Below are 22467 nucleotides of genomic sequence, written 5' to 3' on the forward strand. Positions count from 1 at the left end.
GGCTTATGTGGATAGAAATGCCCATTTTATCAACTGACAGATTATTTTGGTTTCTTCTTTTAATTTAAACTGATTTGCATCAATTCAGCTTAAAATACTTTTAAAAACAAAAAACATAGCAGTTCAGTCTGGTCTACTGTATGTCAAATTAATTGCTCAGCATCTGTGCCATGTGGAAGTTTAACTTTGCTGGCCCTGCAAAGCCCAAGCCCTGTAGTTAAACTGAGACAGTAACAAAGTCCTGTGCACTATGCAGTGCCCTTACCTTATCTTCAGACTTGTAGAAAACTTTGTGTGGGGACCCCAGAGTGCTCAGCACATCCTGGCACGAATCACCAAAGTACACGCAGCGCTCAAATACCCGCATCTTGGCATCAGCTAACACACCCGGGCCACAGCCTGAGGAACAGGAGGCACCTCTCAGTATCAGAAGGAGCCATCAGAGAGTGTCTGTGTTTTTTTACACATACATCTCACTGAAAGCCCTTAAGTTGCACATACATATCTAACTCAACTTGCCACTCTACCTCAGAAGTGTCCAATTTTTCAATATCATTTACGTTATTACAGTGCGATAGCTCGCTCCTTTCCTAGCACACGAAGATATACATTCCCTATCCTAGACAGCTCTCCACTTCCTCCCTCTGTAAAGACAGAAGCAAAGTAACTTGAGGACATCTGCTCCATTTTAACCATTTTATTATTCATCTCAAGTTTGAACCCTTTCCATTTTTTGCATACCAGAAAAGCATTCTAAGTGCTTCCTTAATACATACACAGCTAGTACTCGGCACAAGAAAAAAGCAGGGCCTGCTAGTAAAAATTGTTACAAACATCTCAACATTTCTTCTTAAAAAGACAATGCATTGTTAAAGTCACTGAAAAAGTCTCATTTTCAGTCAGTCTTTCCTTAATTTCTAAGGTCTGCCAGCCTCTGAAAGCACATACAAGGACAAGTTATGCATCAGCCTCTATCATTCTTGCTGCTGATTCCACAGCAAATTAAAGCTGAACTGAATTTGAAGTGAAGTCTCAGGCTGTAGCATCAACGTGCATCCATTCTTGTCAACTGGGATTGCAGAGAACAGCCCTCAATGATGTCTCCCAGGCCAGGAGAACGTGACTGAGTTTTGTTTTGCTTCCAATCGTTTAAAATAAGGTTATTTTTGAAAACACCTACAACTGCACTGCAAAGAGCCTAAGGGTGTTCTTTGTGTCACCAATACCTGCAGTGAGTAGGCGAAGCCGTAAACCTGAGGGTCCAGTCCCGTCTCTCAGCACATCGACGTTCTCAGCATACACATTGCCAAGGAAACAGCTGAGTGGCATCAAGGGAGCCCTGAAACAACCACACAAACACATACATGGGACACAGTCTTCCAATGTACCATTACCAAGTTGATGGCAGTTCGCTGGAACAGAGCATGTTAATTTAGACGAAGCAGCATTGAGCTCAGACTGAAGATGAAAAGTTAAATTTCACATCAGGATTAGAAATCCTGGAGAAAAAGAAAAGGAATAACAAGGTAAGATTCAAACAAAGGACCCTTACTATTAATGAAACCAACAGCAAGTTTCAAAAACTCTAGAAATTACTACATCTAGCTTCCAAATAGCTCCTATGAAGATGTGCCATTTCAGACTTTGTGCAGCAAAATAGAGGTTGTATGATCTTTAAAGGTACTTACTACGTGAACTAGCTACATCACCTAAGTGCAGCAGAAGCATTTTAAACGTGTGCCCTCACTGCCCCTGGTAACCCGTAGTCATAGAAACACAGAATCATAGAACAGCCTGTGTTGAAAAGGCCCACAATGCTCATCCAGTTCCAACCTCTAGCTATGTGCAGGGTCGCCATCCACCAGACAAGGCTGCCCAGAGCCACATCCAGCCTGGCCTCAAATGCCTGCAGGGATGGGGCATCCACAGCCTCCTTGGGCAACCTGTTCCAGTGCATCACCACCCTCTGGGTGAAAAACTTCCTCTTAATATCCAAGCTTAACCTCCCCTGTCTCAGTTTAAGACCATTCCCCCTTGTTCTATCACTGTCCACCCTTGTGAACAGCCATTCCTCCTCCTGTTTATATGCTCCTTTCAAGTACTGGAAGGTCACCATGAGGTCTCTCCAGAGCCTTCTCCAAGCTAAACAATCCCAGTTCCCTCAACCTTTCCTCATAGGAGAGCTGCTCCAGCCCTCTGAAATCTTAGTGGCCTCCTCTGGACCTGCTCCAAGAGCTCCACGTCCTTCCTGTACTGGGGGCCCCAGGCCTGGATGCAGCACTGCAGATGGAGCTGAGTAGAGGGGACAATCAACTCCCACTCCCTGCTGGTCACCCCTTTTCTAATGCAGCCCAGAACACAGTTGGCCTTTTGGGCTGCAAGTGCACAATGCTGGCTCATATCTGGCTTCTCATCCTCCATGATGTCCAGAACGTAAAAGCAGCTTGTGTAGATAAACCACACACAATCACTTTACTTTCCTGGGACAGGTCTCGTTTTAATTCAATTTCAATAATATTTGAGAAAACTATCCCAGGAACCAGCAAGATACTTTCAATCAAACAGCTGCTTTATTTGTGTTTGATGGGGCTTTCTCCCAGTGGCTGAAGCTGCAGGGCAGGTGCTAAGCTGGCAAACTTTAAGCTGCAGCACAGCCCTGTATCAGTGCATGCTCTCACTGTAGCACAGCACGGCGTGGATGGACCCAGACAACATTTCTCTAAAGTGCATATTTCTAATTAAGAGACAGTGTTCATGTAAACAAGGTTTCCTCCTTCCTTAGCAGCAAGCTACTGATGCATTAACCTTCTCTTGCCATTAAATTGCAATCATCTAGTTTTAACTTGAGTAGCAAACTCCAGGAACAGAGTTTCTAGAAGAAGCAAAACATCAAATGCTGTACAAAAAATTACTGCGTAGAAGAGGGCAGAACACAATGCCACAGAAAACACTAACTATGCTCAAACACAACTATTCCATCAGTTACCTCATGGGAGCAGTAAACTGAGACAGGGAATTGAAGACATATAGGCTATATGGTAGATTACACATATAGCTTAAGTTTTAAAATAATTTATTTTTATATTGCAAGAGAGTGTAAGACTCTTGGCAGGGTTCAGCCATGATGTAAATAGCACCAACATACTATGAACTGACTGACGGCCTACCACAAGGAGTTGCATTTGTCTAGAAAAAGGTTGTGAGTAGACAAAAAACAGAGTATAAGCAGCATGTAAGAATAATCAGGCTTTCACTACCTTTCCTCCTTCATCTGATGAATTAATCTGAATTAGCCTACAATAGATAGACCAAGCTGATTTCATAGTAACAAGAATCACACCAGCACCTGATAACAAGGCTGGACGGTACTGGTATGCCTATGGTGACTGGAAAGAGGTTTATATATGTAAAGGCATTCTGCATGCTACCTAATTCCTAGAAGACTGAAATAAAAAACTGAGCATATATAATCACATTTAGCATTTGCAAAACCCTACATAAATGAGGAGGAAATAGCGCAAATAGTAAATAATCAAAACTGTGCAACCAGCCATACGCACTTGGTATCCTGCAGGCTATTTCCATTGTAGATGTACATACGTTTCACAGTCGCACCATGTGGAATTTGCAGAGAAGCCAGACCATGCGCGAAGTTAGGCTGAGGAGAGAGAATCACCCTTGTTAACCTTACACAGTAGAAACTCTTCAGGTCAAATATTACATTAGAAATACAGTACATACTTACCAACCCAGGTGAGTCTAACACGTGGAGGCAAAAATTAAAAATATCCACCCTTGTACATGGTGTGAGTTTACATTACACTACTCAGGGATTCCAAAGTTGGGATGAAATACTCACTACACCGATCCACCAAAAGATGGCACTAGTTTGTCAATTAGCCATGTGTGCAGCGTGTGCAATAAGAATTCAAGTATTCTTGGTTTTACCACCACGAACTAGAAATTTAAGAACATTTGAACTTATAGCCTATTTCTGAGAACTTAAATACAACCTATTTAAAGGCTGAAATTCTTTTTTCTCTTCTACTGCATTAATTTAATCCTTTTAACACTGATGCTGGTTTGCAAAATGCCTTTACCTGGTAAACACTCACTCATTGCATAGATCTTCTGCTCTACTTATCATCACATTCTTACACTTTCAGACCTTTGGTACAAAAACTGAACTTCTTAGGAACTCAGCCATTTAATTTACAGATGCATTTGCAACTCGTACAAGAAAAGGTACTTTCTTGGGATATTCTATTTGGATTATGATTAGCTTTCAGCTTTTCTCCTTCGGATAAGGATGGAGGGGAATGCCAAGAAGGCTACTGTCCTGGTTATAGGCCACCCAACCAGGATGAAGAGGCAGATTCTACAAGCAGCCAGCAGAAGTCACACAACTGCTCATATTTGTTCTTGCTGGGCATTTGAATTTACAGATGTCTGCTTGAAATATAGTAGAGCAGAGAGAAACGGTCTAGGAAGCTCTTAGGGTGTGTGGAAGGCAGCTTCCTGACACAGCTGGTAAGAGCCTGCCACAGGAGGTGCCCCACTACACCTGCTGTTTACAAAGAAGGACTGGTGTGATGGTCAGAAGCCACTTTGGGCGTAGTGACCATGAAACGATACAGTTCTCTGCTGTTGCATAAGTCAGGAAGGGGGTCAACAAAAATGCTACTTTGGACTTCTGAAGGGCTGCCTAGGACACTGGTTAGGAGAGACCCTTTGGAAACAGTTTACCAACTTTGGAATAAGGGTCAGTCAGTTCAGGAAGAGTACAAGGAGGTTGCTAGGATATGCAGAGAGAAAAGCATAAAGAAGAAAGCCCAGCTAGAATTTATTTGGGCCGCTATTGCAGAAGATAACAAAAAATGCTTTTACAAATACATTAGCAACAAAAGGAGGACCAAGGAGAATCTCCATCCTTCATTGGATGCAGCACCAAACATTACCAGGGATAAGGAAAAGGCTGAGATACACAATTCCTTCTTTGCTTCCATCTTCAACAATCAGACCAGTTACGCTCAGGGTACTCAGCCCTCTGAACTTGAAGACTGCAATGGGGAGCAGAACAAACTTCCACGCTTCAGGAGAAAATAGACACCTTCTGCTCCACATGGGGCCAGATGGGACCTACCCAAGGGTGCTGAGGGAACTAGCACAACTGATTGCAGCCCTTTGATAATCTGAACAGGGGACTGAGCACTCCCTCAAAAAGTCTGCAGATGACACCAAGTTGGGAAGAAGTGCAGATCTGCTTGAAAGCAGGAAAGCTTTTCAGAGGCATCTGGATAAGCTGGATCAATGGGCTGAGGCCAATTGGATAAGGTTCAACAAGAACCAAGTCCCAGGACCCGCACTCTGGTCACAACAACCCCACACACAACTACAGGCTTGCGGCAGAGTGTCTGGAAAGCTGCATGGCAGAAAAGGATCTGGGGGTGTTAGCTGACGGCCAGCTGAACATGAGCCAGCAGTGACCAAGGAGAACAGTGGCATCCTGGCTTATATATTCAGAAGAAGAGCAGCCAGCAGGACAGGGAAATAATCATGCCCCTGTACTCAGGCTGAACTTCAAATACTGTGTTCAGTTTCAGGTCCCCCACAGCAGAAAAGACAGTAAGGCCCTGGAATGCATCCAGAGAATGGCAAAGGAACTGAAGGGTCTGGAGAACAAGTCTAATGGAGAGAGCTGATGGAACTGAGGCTGTTCAGTCTGGAGAAGACAAGGCTTAAGGTAGATCTCATCCCTATGCAACTCCCTGAAAGGAGGCTGTAGCAAGGCAGGGGTCAGCCTCTTCTCCCAGGTAACTACTGATAAGACAAGAGGCTGCAGCCTCAAGTTGTACTATGGGAAGCTGAGGTTTGAGATTAGGAACAACTTCTCTGAAAGAGAGGTGAGGTGCTGGCATGGGCTGCTCAGGGAGAAGAGGTGTCACCATAGAGATACAGCAGTGATGGACATGGTTAGTTGGCACAGTGCACCAGGGTTACAGTAGACAAGATCATATTAGAGGTCTTTTCTAACCTTAATGACTCTAGTATTTCTGAACTCAGCTGACCTTTATTACTTCTAAATGATTACTTGCCCTAAACAGCTCCATGCTTTCTCATATGTTGAAATACAACTTCTATAGAGCTAAGCCATGACATGAAAAAACGCCACCATGGTGGTTGCACTCTCACACTTTGATTTGACCCTTTTCTGTTTTATTACCGGTTTCATATTGCACACGTTCTTTTTACTGAGGACCACAGACAATAAAAATGAAAGCAGCCCCAGCCTCAAATAAAACTAGTCCTCGTTTGTTTTTATTAGCACAGGTGAAAATCACAAAAGATGTGATTTTATTTCCAAAGATTTCAGAAAACAGTAATGCATTCAATCATTCAGTAATTCATGCAAACATTTCGCCAACTGTGCCAACAGGCATCACAAACAAAGCCCATTCACTTGGCTTTCTAAAAGCACACACACTGAAGGACACTTAAGACAAAAATGTATTTCACAAACCCTGTCCTAGATTTGTTGCATAATTGCTATGACGAGATTCAAAAATATCTGATAAAAAAAAGAGCTCCACATTAGATTGCTTAATATTTATTTATTTGCACAGAGGGAGCTCGTATTTTTAGCAGATTCTTTTCAACAACACAATTATTAGCCCTGGTGCATGATACAAGCAAAAGCTCTAAGTGAGCGTAGTCTGCAAAAAGGAGGAAAATGTTTTAGTGCCAAAATGAATACACAGCACAAATAAGAGCACAACTGAGGATTTTAATTTCTTCCAAATTACTAGTTTCTTTTACTTGCAGGCTAGACACGCTGTAGGTAATATTTTGCAAGTACCATAGAGACAAAAAGACTATCCATTAACCAAGAATGATTGCTGACCTCGTACTTTGGAGTTTCAGTCCAGGAGTCTAGCTGAAAAGAAAACGACAGTCCTCTGAAATTGAGGTGAAAGAGCTGTTCAGCTGAATTATACACTAAAAGAAAAAAAAAAGAAAGGAAAAAACAGTTGCAAAAATTGACAAAATTCCATAGCAGTTCAGATCTAACAGCACTTTCATAGCAAGTCAATTAATTTACCAGGTCTGAGGATGTGGTTGGGAGGAACACAATCACACAGGGCACTAACTGGTTTGCTGCTCATTTGTTACAGTCAAAAGACAGCAATAAAAAAATCTTAACTTTATTAAAGTAGGAGTTTAACTTTATTAAAGAGGAGCTATATAAGCCCATAGGCACTAATATATCCCTAATGATGCAATTATACAATGCAACAATCACTTAACATCATTAAAATAGTTTTAGCAGCAACTATTACCACTAAATAACTCTATTTTCTGCTGTGTGACACTTGTACAGCACTGCCCAAGAGGTGTTTCAAGCGCAGGAGCCCAAAATGTTGGTCAATTTGGTATTTCACACCTCTGGAATGCAAGCTCCTCAGTCCAAGGGAGAAAAGCTCAGAGGTCCCTCCTTGTCTTTACCAAGGGGAGCTCCAGCTTGCATGCCCCAGTAACACAAGAAGGAAAGGCATCAGACACACAAGTCCTGATCCGTTTGTAACAGTAATTAAAACTAGTATCATCAGAAACATTCACTGATAGGCCAGCTTTTAAGGAGGATAATACATCAGGGCATGCACAGACTTCCAGTTGCCATCATGTCATGAATATCCTGATTTACTGCAATTAATTGCTCAACATCACCTATAAAACAGCAATAAAAGTGACCCCACTGTTTACTCTGATGAGACATTGTTTTGTGAGACTGTGGAAAGCTTAAAAACAATGCCAGGAGACTGGCAGCTCAGGAGCAGCTCTGGAACCGATGCTGCTGGGTTCAACCTGCCCCTGGTAGCTGCTGGGTGGAACACAGTGTTCCTCTGACACACGGAAGCTGGATCATTTGAAGAAGGGATTGAAAACAGCAGAGGCAAAACAACAAAAACACCACAATGAAGAAACCCCGCAGCAAGAGAAGCTGCTTTCCTCCACTTATGCAGTTGAAATTTGGTTCAGTGCTCTTTTTCTTATAGTTTCACATTTAAGAAAACATAGCAACTTATCATTTAGAGAGAAAAAGTATTTCATTGTGGCTTTGTTTTTGTTTGTTTTTAAAACAAAGTGCCTTTTAGATGTTCAGCTTCGGAGACATGTCACAAGATAGCCAGATGATGCCAGACTGCCCAGGATAGAAAAATAATGGTTAGGCAACAAGCACTAAGCTTTCAGAAGTCATCATTTGTCTTTGCTGCAGAATGTGCTGGTTAAGAGCATTTTCCCTGTCCGTCATTCACAGCAAAACGTGTGGGGAGAGGGAAATGTTTTGATCTGCAGGAAAATTACACAAGTCTCTCTCATGTGATAAATTATGATGCATCTTTTCCAAAGCCCACAGCCAGCTGGAGAAGTGTTTTTCCCCTAGTCATGCCAAGTGTGATATCTGATTATACACATCACATCGATTCCCCACCCCCTGTAATGTTTGTTGATGTTGAGGTTTAAAGGGCAAGGAACTTACTTATCCCTAAGGTCTCTCATATGTCCCTCAAGATCCTATGTCACAAATACCTGTGTGGGTTTTTTAGCTGTTAGAGGTTTTTCTGGATTCTTTTTGTTTGTTTTTTGGTTGGGTTTTTTTGGTCGGTTGGGTTTGGTTATTTTGAACTCACTACCCAGGTACCCTGCAGACTAACTCTGCTAGAAATTGCTGAATTTGCAAAAGGGCTGCTTTATTCTGGGAGAGGGAACGGGAAGGAGTCTGCCTTCCAGGAAAGCAGCAAAGTGTGGGCAGCTGGGAAAAGTTCCCATAGATCTGGATGGGACAAAGCCACAGCTACCAGCAAAGCAGAGCCAGTCCTGACCAAAACAGAGGTAGAGTCAGGAGTCAAGTCCCATTGGTTTCAAGAACAAGACTTTTCTGGCACCCCAGGAGAACCTGGGCAACCTCTGAGAGCTACAGAGCTGGAGGACAGGGATCTTCCCCCTACAGTAACTCCATTGTGACACTCTCTCTGACAGCCGTTCAATCCCACAACCCTTACCCAGTGCTTGGGCAAGCAGCCACATCCACAGGATGTGACTGCAACAGAACCACTGGCAGGAGCAAGCACTCCCCAGGAGGAGCTCAGGTCAGGAGACCGTGGAAAGAAGATGGAAAAGTGGTATAAAGCCTTGGTGTTCATGAAGCTGTTGAAATATGAGTGCTCCGAAGGTCAATCAGCTCCATGGCAAAGATACTACATGCTCCAAAATCAACATCAGCCAAAGGTAATGAAGATGATTAAAGTTTTTCTGTTGACTTTTCCTTTTTCTAAACCACTGATTGGGCAAAATCAGAACTTCTCAATGAAGGTTTCAACAAGAAAAAAAACCACAAAAAAACACATAAAAAAAGCCTAACTGCTGCCTTTTGAAATATCCTTTGAAACTAACACTGTGTCCTGTTGCAGCAAAGTTCTGCTGCAGCCACCTTGGTTTAAGGGAAATCCAATATTCTGTTATGAAATTCTAGTGGATGTTAACACAGAGACAAACAGAATACTCTTCATCTTGGAGAGTTTGCACTGGCTTTTATGGGAAGTAACAGTACAACGGAGAGAGAGATGGCTGTGTTATACTGTCATTCATAGAGACTGGCTTGTGGTCCTTTTGTCACACTGCGATGGGGAAAAACCCATCCTCCCTCCCACATCCTGAAAACTACTGTGTTGTGTGTTTGCATGGTTTTGCCTTTTCTGTTTAAGGAATCAGAAAAAATAACCAAAACTTTGCACTGAGTGATACACCTCAAACATTCTTTATGACCAGACTGCTTACTAGAGAGCACTTACTCTAAGTAAGTCTGTTAATGGAACATACTGGATTTCCAAAATTAAAACTGAGCAAGCATTTACACACTAGTGAAGCAGTGACTGAGGCCAACAGCTTAAATAGATTTGCATATCTACATGTCACCAGGTGAAAACTATAATCAGATTAAGCAAGTTTTAATTGAATGTGCCAGGTGCATGAGGATCTGGCAAGCATGAGAACATGTGATTCCAAACTACATATTTAAGCACTTGCATGCTAAATTAATACAGTAATATAACATGCTAGTCCTATTATAAACAGTGCTTACAGCTGAGATGATTATTTCACAACACCACAATTTTACATTATTTTTTTCTGAATATTTGCAAACAGTCTTTGTCACAGAACAAATCAAAAGTTACTAATTGTCAAGGGCATGGAGCCACATTTACCCTTCCTAAACTCTATGAAGTTCTTGTATATACTATTGCCACAATATTAACTATAGATCTCAGAGTCTGCCCAAAAGGAAGTGTTAATATCATGACTGAAGTGAAATTTAAAAAGGCTTACTCTGATCCTTGGAGTATTACAGCTTGAAATCTTCAGAACTCCATTTATCTCCATCTGATATGCAACCACTACAGCAGGCTTTTGTGCAACTATATTACTTTTGCCACAAGCCCCTCCACAGTTAATAAACCCTGTTTTGTGATGTGCAAGAAACCGCCTGCAGAGAACAGGCACAAAGACTGGACGTGCAACCACCAGCGACCACAAAAAGTTCCAGTCTTTCTGGGATCACCCTGACTACTGCAAACAGACCCAGTCGAGCTAAAAATAGAAAAAGATATTCTCAACCACATGTAGTTCAGCTTCTTTCCCATTATACTCATTTGGGGCTCCATTTCTTGAAGGTTCCTGAGCAGTTTAGAAACATCTTCCTCTTCTATTTTACCACTTGCTTATTTTCATCATCTAGAAACCCCCCAGATGAATTCAATTTTCACATGTAAGCAGAGGACTGCCATGGAGGTGTTAAAAGCCAAGTAGCTCTGTAAAAGGGTTCAAGTCACGTTACAGAAACCTGCCCCAGTCCTGCTCATACTGCCCGAAGGCTTTGCACCTCCCAAGCACACCCAGCAGCAGGAAGGAGGTGCAGAGAGATGCAAACTAAGTTTCTCAGAGCACAGAGCTCCAGCAAACTGTTCCAGCTCTACGTGGAGATCAGCTCAAATGTCTGTATGGTCATGGTATACTTAATCCCTAAGGACAGTTAAGAGCATACCACGCAGAAAAACGTGTAAAAACAACAGTAGCAACAACAAAGCTCAGAATTTTCTGGTACTGGCAGTTCAAGAGAGATCGTTAATGATATCTGAGAACAGCATTCTGTGCCAATGACTCTAGCTATAAAAACATGGCCACTCTGGAACACAACTTCAAATTATTTGAGAACAGAAATCTCTGCAGATTTCTCCAGGCAGATGTACACAGGAAAGACTTTAAAGAAAAAGATCACTCAATGTAGGTGTACTTCTCATTCCCAGAAATATTTTGACTTACCTCCTGGATGCGTTGCTCCAAACGACTGATCAATTTGTTCTATGGTTGGAGCAATTGCCTGAGAGTTAAAATGGACACCACTGAAAAACAAAATGAATCTGCCCTAAGAGTACTGAATGGATGATATAAACGTTTACTAAAGGCAACAACGCATTTAAATTGGAGAAGTCTCCAAGACCGAAGGAAATTAATAACCTTCTTTAAATACAGCATTTGGTTATCCACATTTATTTATTAACGGTTATTGTTTTCTTAATGAGAATGGTTGAAAAATGAATTCAGAACAAAAAGGAGCGGAACCAGTCATTGGAATAAAAATAACTGTCAGAGATCTCAACTTACCAATATTTTAACTTCACCTTAGTCAAGTCATAAACTTCAATCACCTGAAACATAGGAAACAAACATTACCATATTTGCACACCATAACAGAGGCAAACTCTTGTCAGAAGGCAGGGAAGGCAAAGCCAGCTTGTAATGCTTGGTCCTTCCCCTATCAGTTCTGCTAGGATAAATCTCAGACTAACAAAACTCCACGAACTCATTCAGCAATAGCATATCCAAAATAGCACTGAAGAACAGCTATGGACTCAGCGTGGTACCCCTGGATCCTGCATAGATTAATACTGATGTGTCTCTCCTCTAGCATGCCAGCATCTTGATTTCTACATAGACTACAATTAGGCAAGACCAAAAGTAAGCCAGTTAGAGCACCCTCTAATGAAAACCAAGCAGCAGGCCATCCTTTGGGTCACTGCTACTACCCTGAACAACGCTTTTACAGGGCAGCAATTCTTAGTGCTGACTGCACTGCTTCCACTTCCCAACTTTTTTATTCTTTTTTTTAAAATAAATACAGCAAAACTAAGCAGTAACATTCCATTTCCATCTCTCCAAGCATTGAAGAAAACACAAAGAGTAACCAAAGCCATAGTACATATTCTAACACATATATTAAATATTTCACACTTCACTGAATGTTCCAGGGGGCTCCCCTGAAGTCATTAATATGCATGTCAATACTAAGTATGGCTCTTTTGTGCTAAATACATGATTGCAAACTGGCATTCAAGACTGATTTTATGTGATTTTTGGGTGACTGTTACTAGATTTCTGGGGCTACGCTGGGCATTAGACAGATTATAAATCAGCAACTAATCATGGTCAAAAAAAATCTTCTTCCACCCTACAGTCATGTTCCTCTGTCTGCAGGAATAGGAAGATCGTAATTGCTGTGAAGAAAAAGTGCTCTTTATGCTTTGGAAGGATGCACTGTTCAGCTAAAGCACAAAGCAGAACTCCACAGGGATCTTGCCTCTGTGTGTGGCTGTAAGGCCTAAATGTATCGCCAGCTAAGAAGGAAGTCCTGGTTTGGGGAGATGCCTGGTGAATAACCCTACATAGAGCTACTTGCAATGCCCCAACCACTATATAATAAAAAATGAAAGAAAAGATAAAATTAAAAAAAAAATAAATAAATAAAAAATTCAGTGGTATGCTGTTGACTCATAAAAAGCAGGAAGAGTTCTCTGAATGAAGCATGTCCAGTTTGCTTGGAAAGCCCACATTTCAAGACACAACCAACAAGCACAGCACAAAACACATGACTTTAAAACTACAGCAAAGCTACCCTAAAGAAGAGCAAACAGATTTCTCAATAGATGTTCTCCTGAAGTTCTGCTGAACACAAAGAGACAGAACAGAGAGCAACAAAAGAGAACAGCCAATGAAGGGCAGTGTGTTGCAGCACGAGGTGCCCACTCCATGGAGAAAGGTGCTGCCATTAAGCACCAGTTTGCCATCAGCCCTGTTCCCACAATTTGGGTGGTAGATCAATTCACATCAACACTGCTTTTGGCTTACAGCAGAGGAAGAAACAAGCACAACTCTGCAAAATTTAGATCTAGTCCAAAAATCTTGTCAAAATCACAAACAACACAGACTGAAGAAACAGTGCAACAGGCCACAGCACCAGAAAACAACTCATTTGTGAAGCCATGGAATATTAGCTTGATTCATTATACAGGATGAACAAACAACTGAGAAGACCAAGAACAACTGCCTGTCTACACCACTAGAAGGCAGTTAGTTGGCCCAGCAGAGTAAAATCTGCTGTTTAGTCACACAGGCTGTTTGGATGGATCCTACTAAGTACAGATCACAGATGTGCCTAGGTGTCTTCTAATCAGCCATAATAGCACAGCACTATAAAACTAACTTCCTCTGCCCGTAGGAGCTGGACAGGAGTCACTGCAGTAACATTCACAGTAGAGCAATGCTTTCACAATCTGACCCAAACTCTTCCACATCAGCTACAAACTCACATAACACCTGCATTGCTCTGGTTCCTGCATGTTTTTGTACAACAGCACTGAAGTGAAACCAAAGCAAAACCTTTGGACACAAAGTCTATGTGTCTATAGGGCTACCTGTAGTGATTCAACAAGCAGACAGTGACATTCAAGTGACTGGAGAGGAGTAAGGTGTCTGCTTGGAGTGATTCAGTTTTGGGTTCCACCCCCTCAGAAATCAAATGGTTTTTTTGCCAAGATTTCCTACAGGTGTAGGCTACATTGATAAAGATTACATTTAAAAAGGTCTATCTGGCAAAGAATACATGAGATTTTAATCAGGGAAGGCAGTTGCAGCTCTGACTGTTGCAGAGCCTTGGAGTATGGATGTGAGCACCACACTCCAAAGTTAACTCAAGGGTAAGCACAGACTTTCCGGCCTCATGTTTAACCCCACACTTCTGCTTTCAAATGCTAACCATCCAACAACTTGGCAGCTGCAGTAGAGCACTCGCACACCATTAGCCCCACCAGCCCCTGGGCACTGAGAAGAGAACTGTGCTCAGATGGCTGTTTGCCAAAGCCTGAATCTGTGATGATCCCAAATACCGAGGAGATACAGAGATTTTAAATGCTGCAGTTATGAAAGCTTTTTAAAACACTGTAGTGATTCAGCCATATCTCTGCAGTCCCATAGTGATCCATTTCACATTACTTTTACAACAGACTTTTGGAGATCATAAATGCCATGGGAGGTTAGCAACCACCCACCCTTTATTTTGCTTCTTAACTACGTACAGCATCCTAGAGAGGCAGAACAGTACTCGGTCACCTGAAAGAGCAGATGTGGAACTGCAAAAAAGAAATGCAGTTCATTATCACAAGGCAACATTAAATGCATAAAAGGTTCACACACTTATTTACACTACTTTAACTGTCAGCATATCCCAGGGCTTAGTCTCACACTCTTTTCTTTGCAGGAAGGGTGTTTAATTACCTTAAGTCTCTGATTGAAAGCATCAAACAGCAGTTTGATTCCATCCTGAGTCAGGTTAAGGATGAGGTCGTGGCTGAGAGGTGACTGCAAAACAAGAAAAGCTGTTAGGCCTGTAACTTCAAGGCTTCTCCATTTAGATATACAATCAGTGTACAGATAGGTTACCTAGGAAAAAACAAAACTGCCTCAGAAAACAATTGTTTGTTCAGTTAATATGTATAATGCAAATACATTTGGCCAAAGCTTCCAATGCCTTCTTACAGCAACAAATAGGGTCCATCTTCCATCAACAAATAGAGTTTCTGAATCTCCCAGAAGGGCATCTGTCCATTAAGTTGAGAGGGAAAATAAGCGTCCTCAGAAACATCACACATCAAGCTTAGTATCACACACAGGCATCACACAGGGGCAGTCTGCCACAATCCTGGCACATGGAAATAACAGCACATCTCACATCTTGTGTCACAACATCACTCAACAGAAGGATGGCAAGTGAGCTCTCCACTTCAGAAAGCCAGGAGTGTCAGTCTTCTTCAGACCTGAAAAGGAAGGCTTCAGACTCTTCCGTTGTGAATTTTGGTTTCCTTAGTTACCGTGAATCATAATAACTCAAGGCCTAATTTGCAATCTGCTGGAGTCAATAGGAGACATTCCACTGGCTTCCCTGTGTCTGGACAGGCTCCACACTACCTCGGCCTGCTGCGAAGCTCTGGAAGCAGCTCACTTCTGCACTGATACAACTCATGCATATACAGCCTGCTGGTCCCAGTTCAGCTACTTTATAGTCTACTATGCAAAACACACTTCACACTTGCTTTGAAAAGCTCTACCCTCCATAACTGCCTGCTCAGGAGGAAAGAGGTTACATGAGGGGCTGGTGGCAGTACTCATGCCCCAGAGCTGCTCCAGTTGGTTATCTAGCAGAAGACTGACACAGAATGGGACACTGGGGGTACATTCTAGCTTCTGTATGAACAGCCACATCATACAGCCCTACTTATGAATTAAGCAATCTTAAAACTGCTACTCTACATCTTTGTTCTACTGAAGGAAGTCTGCATTTTGACTGCCAGAATCCTAGGTTTCATCCCAAACTGCCTCACCTCCTTGCTGCCATGCCAGCACCATAGCCTGCATACTTTTGTGCAGCTCCCACCCCTTTCTAATCCACATCCTCAGCATCACATTGCTAGGTCCAAATGATCCTGAGGGCTTTCGAGCCCCTGTACTGCTGATTCTCCTTCTCCATTCCCTTTGCTTGCTCCCCGCATGCTATCTGAAGCCCTAACAGCACCCTACACAGCATTAATACTTCACTCATAGTTGCTGACAAAACTCTTGTATTATAGTCTAGAATTGAAGCAGCACTGACTTAGAGCCACGAGTAAGGTCTAATTCTGATCCTAGGAGGGTTGTTTTTTTCCTTAAGTCCCTTACAAAATGAATTTAGAAGGGCTACAGATTCAGCAAAAAAACTGTGATGCGTTACATTTAAAATACATATCCCATCTCAGAGCTACCACACTGTTGATCTGCATCTCATTGGTTTCTAAGCAGGCTATTCCAAATCTAATGAAAGCATTGCAAGTACTTGTGAGTGGGTGAGGAAGGAAAACACAACTGAGGAAAAGTCCGCTAATTAATTATCTTAGCCAAATGCTCCTGTACTCCGCTGCTACAAATTTAGTTCTTGTGACTTTCAACATGCAAAAGAGAAGCTCAGGTATGAGGAAGGAAGGTACCAGGCAGCAGGGGAGAGAAGGACCTTCCTAGAGGAAGAGACAGATGGGCAGCCATGCTTCCAGTCTGCACAAAGCTGCAGAAACAACCATCATCAATGTACCAACACAACTCCAGAGAAAGGAATTGAGGAAGAGACACAAAGGCAATTCAGCACACCGCTGAAAATGAACAAGAGTTAAAATTCTTTATTTCACAGAAAAGGGCTCATAAAGATTTGGCACCGTTTGGGCATCCCACTTACGTCAAATTAAAAGGAGAGATGTGGGCAGATTTAATTGCATTTAATTGTCGTATTAATTTTTGAAAGGGAATACTGCCAGAGTTCTAGAATTAGAAATGAGATGGAACAACTTGAACTAAGTAAATGCCCCATAAGAGGTGCAGGTCCATCATGCCTTCTAGCACAGGACTGCTCACCCTGTGACTCTACAAAACCAAGAGCAACAGCAGCCTCACTGCTCATCTAAACAAGCCTAGATATAATTCTGGGACATACTGCAATAAGACAACTAAAGCACCTCTAAATGCATCAAGTACATGGAGCTACAATTTCAACAACCAAACACTCAGTCATCGTGAAAGCCAGAAATACACATGATCTGAAACAGAAGGGGTAACTCATCTAATTACATGAAATAGGTATCCATCAGGGAACCACCTGAGCTGAGCTTGTTCCTCAGCCATTCAGTTCTCACTGCAAATAAATGAGACCTCAACCAGTACTTCAAAAATAAAATTAAGTGTTGGCAGACTTTACCTTTTTCCTGACACAAAAACCTACAACACATGCATTTCACATAACATGCTTGGGGCCTCCTCTGCCCCATACTGTTTTCCCTTCCTTCAAAGTAAAGTCAGTATATAATACATTTACTTGATTCAGCACAATGGTTTCCCCTCTAGTCCTCTTTTGGACAAAGTCAAGCATATTAGGAACTAATAAATCCTCAATTACAAAGAATGATTAACGCATTAACAGATTATTATACTTGACACAAAAATGATCACACCTCTGATGTGATCCAGTTCTGTTCTGAGTAATACATGTGCTATCACAACACAATATCAGTGTGGGCCATGGCACCCTAATTGCGAGAGACACAACGAGGTGAGTGATGTGACCAGACCATCTGTACTCACCTGCTCGCTGTAGAGAACCTGGACGTTCTTGATAATACGACAGTGCTTCTGGAGAATCGCTACGGCCTGAGCCAAAGGCATTCCTGCAAGAAACAACAGCGGCATTTCCCCAGTTCAGAGACTGGCTCACCCCATGTTTGGGCAGAAAGGTTATGGATGAGGCAGAGTCATCACTGGCAAACAGCGCATTAAGACACACAGGCACGCAATCAACCAAAAAGCCTATCTGACTCACACTATCAGCACAAACCTGTGCTCTAGAACAGAAAGGCCATTGTTTACCCACCAACTTGCAGCACACAAGAAAAGTTGGGTTGGCAATCCAGTCAACAATATGACAGCACAGAGCAAATACCTGCCGGTGTTAGTCAGTCAGCATTCTCATGCACACTCCACAAGTTCCTGGGCGCATTTTATGGTGTATCTTTCAGTCAGGCTGGATAACCAACCAAACAGTTGTATAAGAGAGATAAAAATACAACATATTCACAGCAGCTCTGCTGCTGCAGCTGTAGGAAGGCACTGTGTCTTCTCAGCTTACAGTTCCCTCAGCACACAGCAGCTTCTAACAGCAAGCAGACGACACATTTGACGAGGAAAAGCAAATGAAGATAAAGATACTCCAGCTGCAGCTCCAGGGCCTTTCCAAGTGGCGTGAGATCGTGCTCCTGGATTTGGCATTTAAAAGACAGAGCACAAGCTCATAATTTCAAGGTTTTATCCCTCAGTAATTGCTGCAAGTCAATTAAGATTTAGTTATCTGGCATTCTGTTTACATTCCTCATCCTTTTCTTCTGTACTTCTAGTTAAGCTTTAAGCAAATTGCCTCTGCTAGAAAACTTCAGCAGAGGAGCTACAGCTTCCTTGAGCTAACAGCTCAGGTATTGGAGCTCTCAGAGAGCAGCTATGCCCTTCACAGCACACAGAGCTCCAGAGCACCTTTTAGATATTACTTACGGAAAAAAAATGAAACTCTCTTCAGCTGTAAATCACACTTCGCTCCCTCCATCAGCACCAGCTCTGCTTTAACTCTCCTAACACTTGGCAGCACAGCGCTAACCTGTGTGCCTGTCACTCCTGTACAGCACAGCCCTGCTGGGATCATGGTGTCCAGCTGTTTGATACATTAGACCTACAACGATTCCATCTGCAGATATCACACACAAATGTTTCTGGTGAAACTGGTTCCAAAAGCGTGAGCTAGTAAGAAAAGCAGAACAGCTGGCTGCACCTACAAGTTCTACACCAGAAAACACTACAAATTCCAAGAGTGCTCCTTTTGAGAATCCATCAACAACAACAACAAAACCAACACGTACAGAGGCACACAATTAAGCAGAACTGCTTCCTATTCACCAGGAAACAGCAGCCACTGTGCAGCCTGAGCAGCTGAACTCTGCAGCCTGCTTGAAAAAGACAGTTCAGTGGTAAATAGCACTTCCAAAATGGAACAGCCTCCTGCTGTTGCTTATGATTCTAAGACCAAAGATGCTGCCGTGAAAGTCACGCATCCCTTAACCCAGCAGAAGCTGTGCTTCCAAAACAGCAAAGGTGATTTCAAAGCATGAGACTTGTTTTCAAAGCCAGTATTTCCCAGACACTTGCAGAGCATAAACTCATAGCATGTGCCAGCAGGGCTCCCTCAGAAACCCACGTGGTGGAACACAAAACCAAGATGAGTTTGTAGCCCAACATAACTGCTGCAACCGCAGGTCTGTGAGCGTGCAAACAGCTCACATGATGCCATTACTCAGAGCTCTCTCACGCTGCAAGAAAACAGACATGGGCTGATCCCATTCTGTTTTGCTGAGAATCAAGCAGATTCTGCCATGCAAATATGCATTAAAGCTACAAACAGGAAGCTAAGTTCTCCAGGAGCAGCCCCCAGAATCCAAACATAGAAGGGACAACATCCTCCTCCACCTCCACTAATAGAGAGCCAAGGGAAGAGGGAGGAATCTGGGGTAGTTCTCTCCACCCTTGTGGCACTGACACCCTGATCCTCAGCGGAAGCACTGATGGGAGCTCCAGCCCTCTGCCTTTCTGAAGGGGTAAGACAAATCTCAGTGCACAAAGAGAAGCAAAACCCTGTCAAAAAAGAAAGTATAAAAGGCAGCAGGAACATAAGTGTGCCTTAGAAATTACACATCTAACACTAATAACACAGCTACGGGCACTACAAAATAAGGATTTAATTGTCCTCTTTCACACAGCAGGAATGTAGGCTGAGAGGTGCGGTGAGCCGGGCAAACAGCTCAGCACCACACTGAGCCTCGGCAAAATGTTTCAAGCTCTGGTCACACGGTGAGTCAACAGAGCAGCCAGAAACAGAATCCAAGAACTCATAGGAGAAGTTCTTCCGGCATTTCCCCCCAGTCACCTCCAGTGCAGGCACAATGCTGGGAGCCACGCAGAAGGTCAGGAGTGCTGCTATGAGCGTGGATGAGAGCGGATTTACATGGGTGCCAAGAGAAACACTGGGACAGCACAGATCCCGCTTTCAGCAGCACTTCCACAGCCAGAGTCTCCATCAGCCAGGACACATCACCACAAGCACAGGGCAGTGTCCTGGTGCCGAGTCAGCTCCGTACCACCAGGTCATGCTAATTATACGTTAGACTCATCACGTGGTGGCTATATTTACTCCAAGAATTACAGCTGAGTTTCCTCCCTCTCACATCTATACGTGTGTACACACAGACATAAACACAGTACGTAATTTTAGCCATGAGACTGTGTTAACGGGCTTCTTTGGGGGGTTCTTGGGTAAACAAGAGTCATGGCTCCATACTCCTCTCTTTCCTTTTTCACATCTTTTTGAAGTAACGACATTGGGAGTCAGCAAAGCAACGACATTGGGAGTCAGCAAAGCGTACCCCCCAGCAGTGGCTATTAACACCATTTCAGATCGCACCTGTTTTCAGGCAATGCCTGACCCAGAGGGCGGCAGTGCTGCCCACGGCAGAGGGCTGGAACCAGGCAAGCTTTGAGGTCCTTTCCAACCCAACCACGCTGTGTTTACACGAATCTGCACCCCTAAGGGATCACGGACCTCCAGGCACAACGTGAGGGCACTGGCACAAGGAGACCACCGAGATTTCTGAGAGCGGGGCACTGTGCTGACAGGCCTCCAAAGCTGCTCTAACGCTCCCTGAGCCATCAGGCTGCACCCAGCCCTCACCTCGCAGCAGCCCTCGGTGCCCGCCGTCTCCCACGAGCAGTCTCAGCTCCAGCCAGGAGCACGGGGCACACACACAGCGTGCAGGCCGGCACCGGGCAAGGAGGGGAGGGGGAGAGGGGATGTCAGGCTGGAAATCAGGACAAGGCGGCGGCACAGCGGGCACGGGGCACAGCGGGGCACAGCACGGTACAGCACGGCACGGCCGACGGAGGGGGAAGGGAGGGGAGGGGATGGAAGGGGGGAAAGAGGGGATGCACCGCGACGTCAGACAAAGGGAGGCAGCGAGCTGGGGGGGGGGGGGGGGGGTAGGGAGCCGGGAAACAAAGCGGGGCGGCACTGCATGGCCACACAGCGCGGGGTGGGGGGGTTAAAAGGGGGACGGGGACGGAGAGCCGCGCACGGCCCGCGGGCACGGACTTACCCAAGGTGAACTCCCATTGCTCGTTCCCCAGGGAGCGCTCGGGAACCACCTCCAGGTCCAGCATTGGCGCGGAGGCCCCGGCGGACGGGCAGCGGCGGCGCCGGACCCCTGCGGGGAAGCGGGGAGGAGCGGGGGGGGCCGGCTGAGGGCTGAGGGCCCGCGTCCCCCGCCCCGCGGGACCCGCGCCGTCGCAACAGCGACCGGCCCCCCGACCCTCCCTCGCCGCCCCCCTGCATGCGGCCCAGAGCCGCCGAGCCCCGCGGCACCGGCGGAGCCCCGGCTGTGAAAGGGGGACGCGGCCCCCTCCCCCCCCGCCCCGCGGAGCCGCCACTCACCTCACTTGCGGCTGCTGAAAAAGCGCTTTGCGGCCGTCGTCAGGCGAGGCCGCGCCGGGGGCGGGGCGGGGGAGGGGGCGGGGTCAAGGCGTGTCCGCGCCCCAACGCCTCTGGGGCTGGGGGAGGAGGTCCCTGAGGTGCGGGAGGACGCGGGTTCGAGACCCGCTCTGGGCTGAGGGACGGGACGCGGTTGCGGTTGTGGGAGGCATCGGGTCACGGAACGCCTCGAGTCGGATGCGGCCCGCACGGATCGCAGAGTGCAGCCCCGGCTCCCCACAGCACAACCCCAGCCCTGTCTCTGGGAGCCGTGTCCCAGCGCTGTGCCCGCCGCCCCCCGGGGCAGAGCCGCCCCCTCGCAGCCGCTGACCGTCCCCTCCCGTCCCGTCGGGCCATGCCCGAATGCGGCCGTGCGGGAGCCGTGTTGGGAAAGGCAGGAACGACAACGAGGAAAAGCCGCCCAACCCCGATCTGGTTTTTCTGGTTGGGTCACAGGGCTGTGGAACAAAGGCTGGGCTGTTAATTACCGATTGGCACCCGGCGGGTCAGCAGGGGAGATGGGTGACTCAGCCGGGGAGAGAGCAGCGAACCAGGTCAGCGCTGCGGGGTCCTGTCTCGGATCTCCAGGTCCAGTCCCAGCCCACATCCCTGCAGCGCTGTGACACCTCCGGGCACAGTGACTCCCCGGGCAGCTGTCAGTGCTCACTGCTCTCTGGGAGCAGAAATTGTTCCTAATATCCCACCTGAACCACCTCCCCTGGTGCGAGGTGATGCCATCACCTCTGATCAAGGGATAAAGGAGGGGAGAGGAGCATTAAATGAAACATCTGGCGTCAGTGACAGGAACCCACAGCCAGAGCAGAAGCCCTGTGGTTCCAGGACATTGCACAGACTGTGCCCTCGCCGCCATTCCCAGTCCCTGGCTGCCTGGCTGGGGTCAAAACCCCAGGAATGGGGGGAAAATAGAATTCAGAAGTTACCAG

General features: G+C 45.1%; 1 protein-coding gene and 1 long non-coding RNA gene across 5 annotated transcripts in view; one reads left to right on the forward strand and one right to left on the reverse strand.

Moving 5' to 3' along the window:
• PHAF1 (phagophore assembly factor 1) overlaps positions 1 to 21803 on the reverse strand; it is a 31476-nt gene extending 9673 nt beyond the window's left edge. For 3 of the 4 annotated variants that reach the window (XM_085551628.1, XM_085551627.1, XM_085551629.1), the window contains exons 1-9: positions 21153 to 21518; positions 17551 to 17633; positions 14668 to 14751; positions 11722 to 11765; positions 11380 to 11459; positions 6902 to 6996; positions 3561 to 3658; positions 1227 to 1339; positions 266 to 399 (exon numbers count right to left, since the gene is read on the reverse strand). In XM_085551628.1, coding sequence (XP_085407754.1) covers positions 266 to 399; positions 1227 to 1339; positions 3561 to 3658; positions 6902 to 6996; positions 11380 to 11459; positions 11722 to 11765; positions 14668 to 14751; positions 17551 to 17633; positions 21153 to 21216 — 795 coding nt within the window. In that variant the 5' untranslated portion in view covers positions 21217 to 21518. Of the gene's footprint in view, positions 1 to 265; positions 400 to 1226; positions 1340 to 3560; positions 3659 to 6901; positions 6997 to 11379; positions 11460 to 11721; positions 11766 to 14667; positions 14752 to 17550; positions 17634 to 21152 lie in introns of all 4 variants that reach the window. The other variant, XM_015873846.3, reaches the window with a different exon arrangement.
• On the forward strand, positions 9076 to 12866 carry LOC146760517 (uncharacterized). Its single transcript, XR_014947716.1, has 2 exons — positions 9076 to 9288; positions 12592 to 12866. It is a non-coding gene; the product is annotated as an uncharacterized LOC146760517 (long non-coding RNA).
• Positions 21804 to 22467: the final 664 nt, after the last annotated feature.

The sequence above is a fragment of the Coturnix japonica genome, chromosome 6 (assembly GCF_054131305.1).
Source record: "Coturnix japonica strain WE chromosome 6, WE-NBRP24, whole genome shotgun sequence".
Lineage (NCBI taxonomy): Eukaryota > Metazoa > Chordata > Aves > Galliformes > Phasianidae > Coturnix > Coturnix japonica.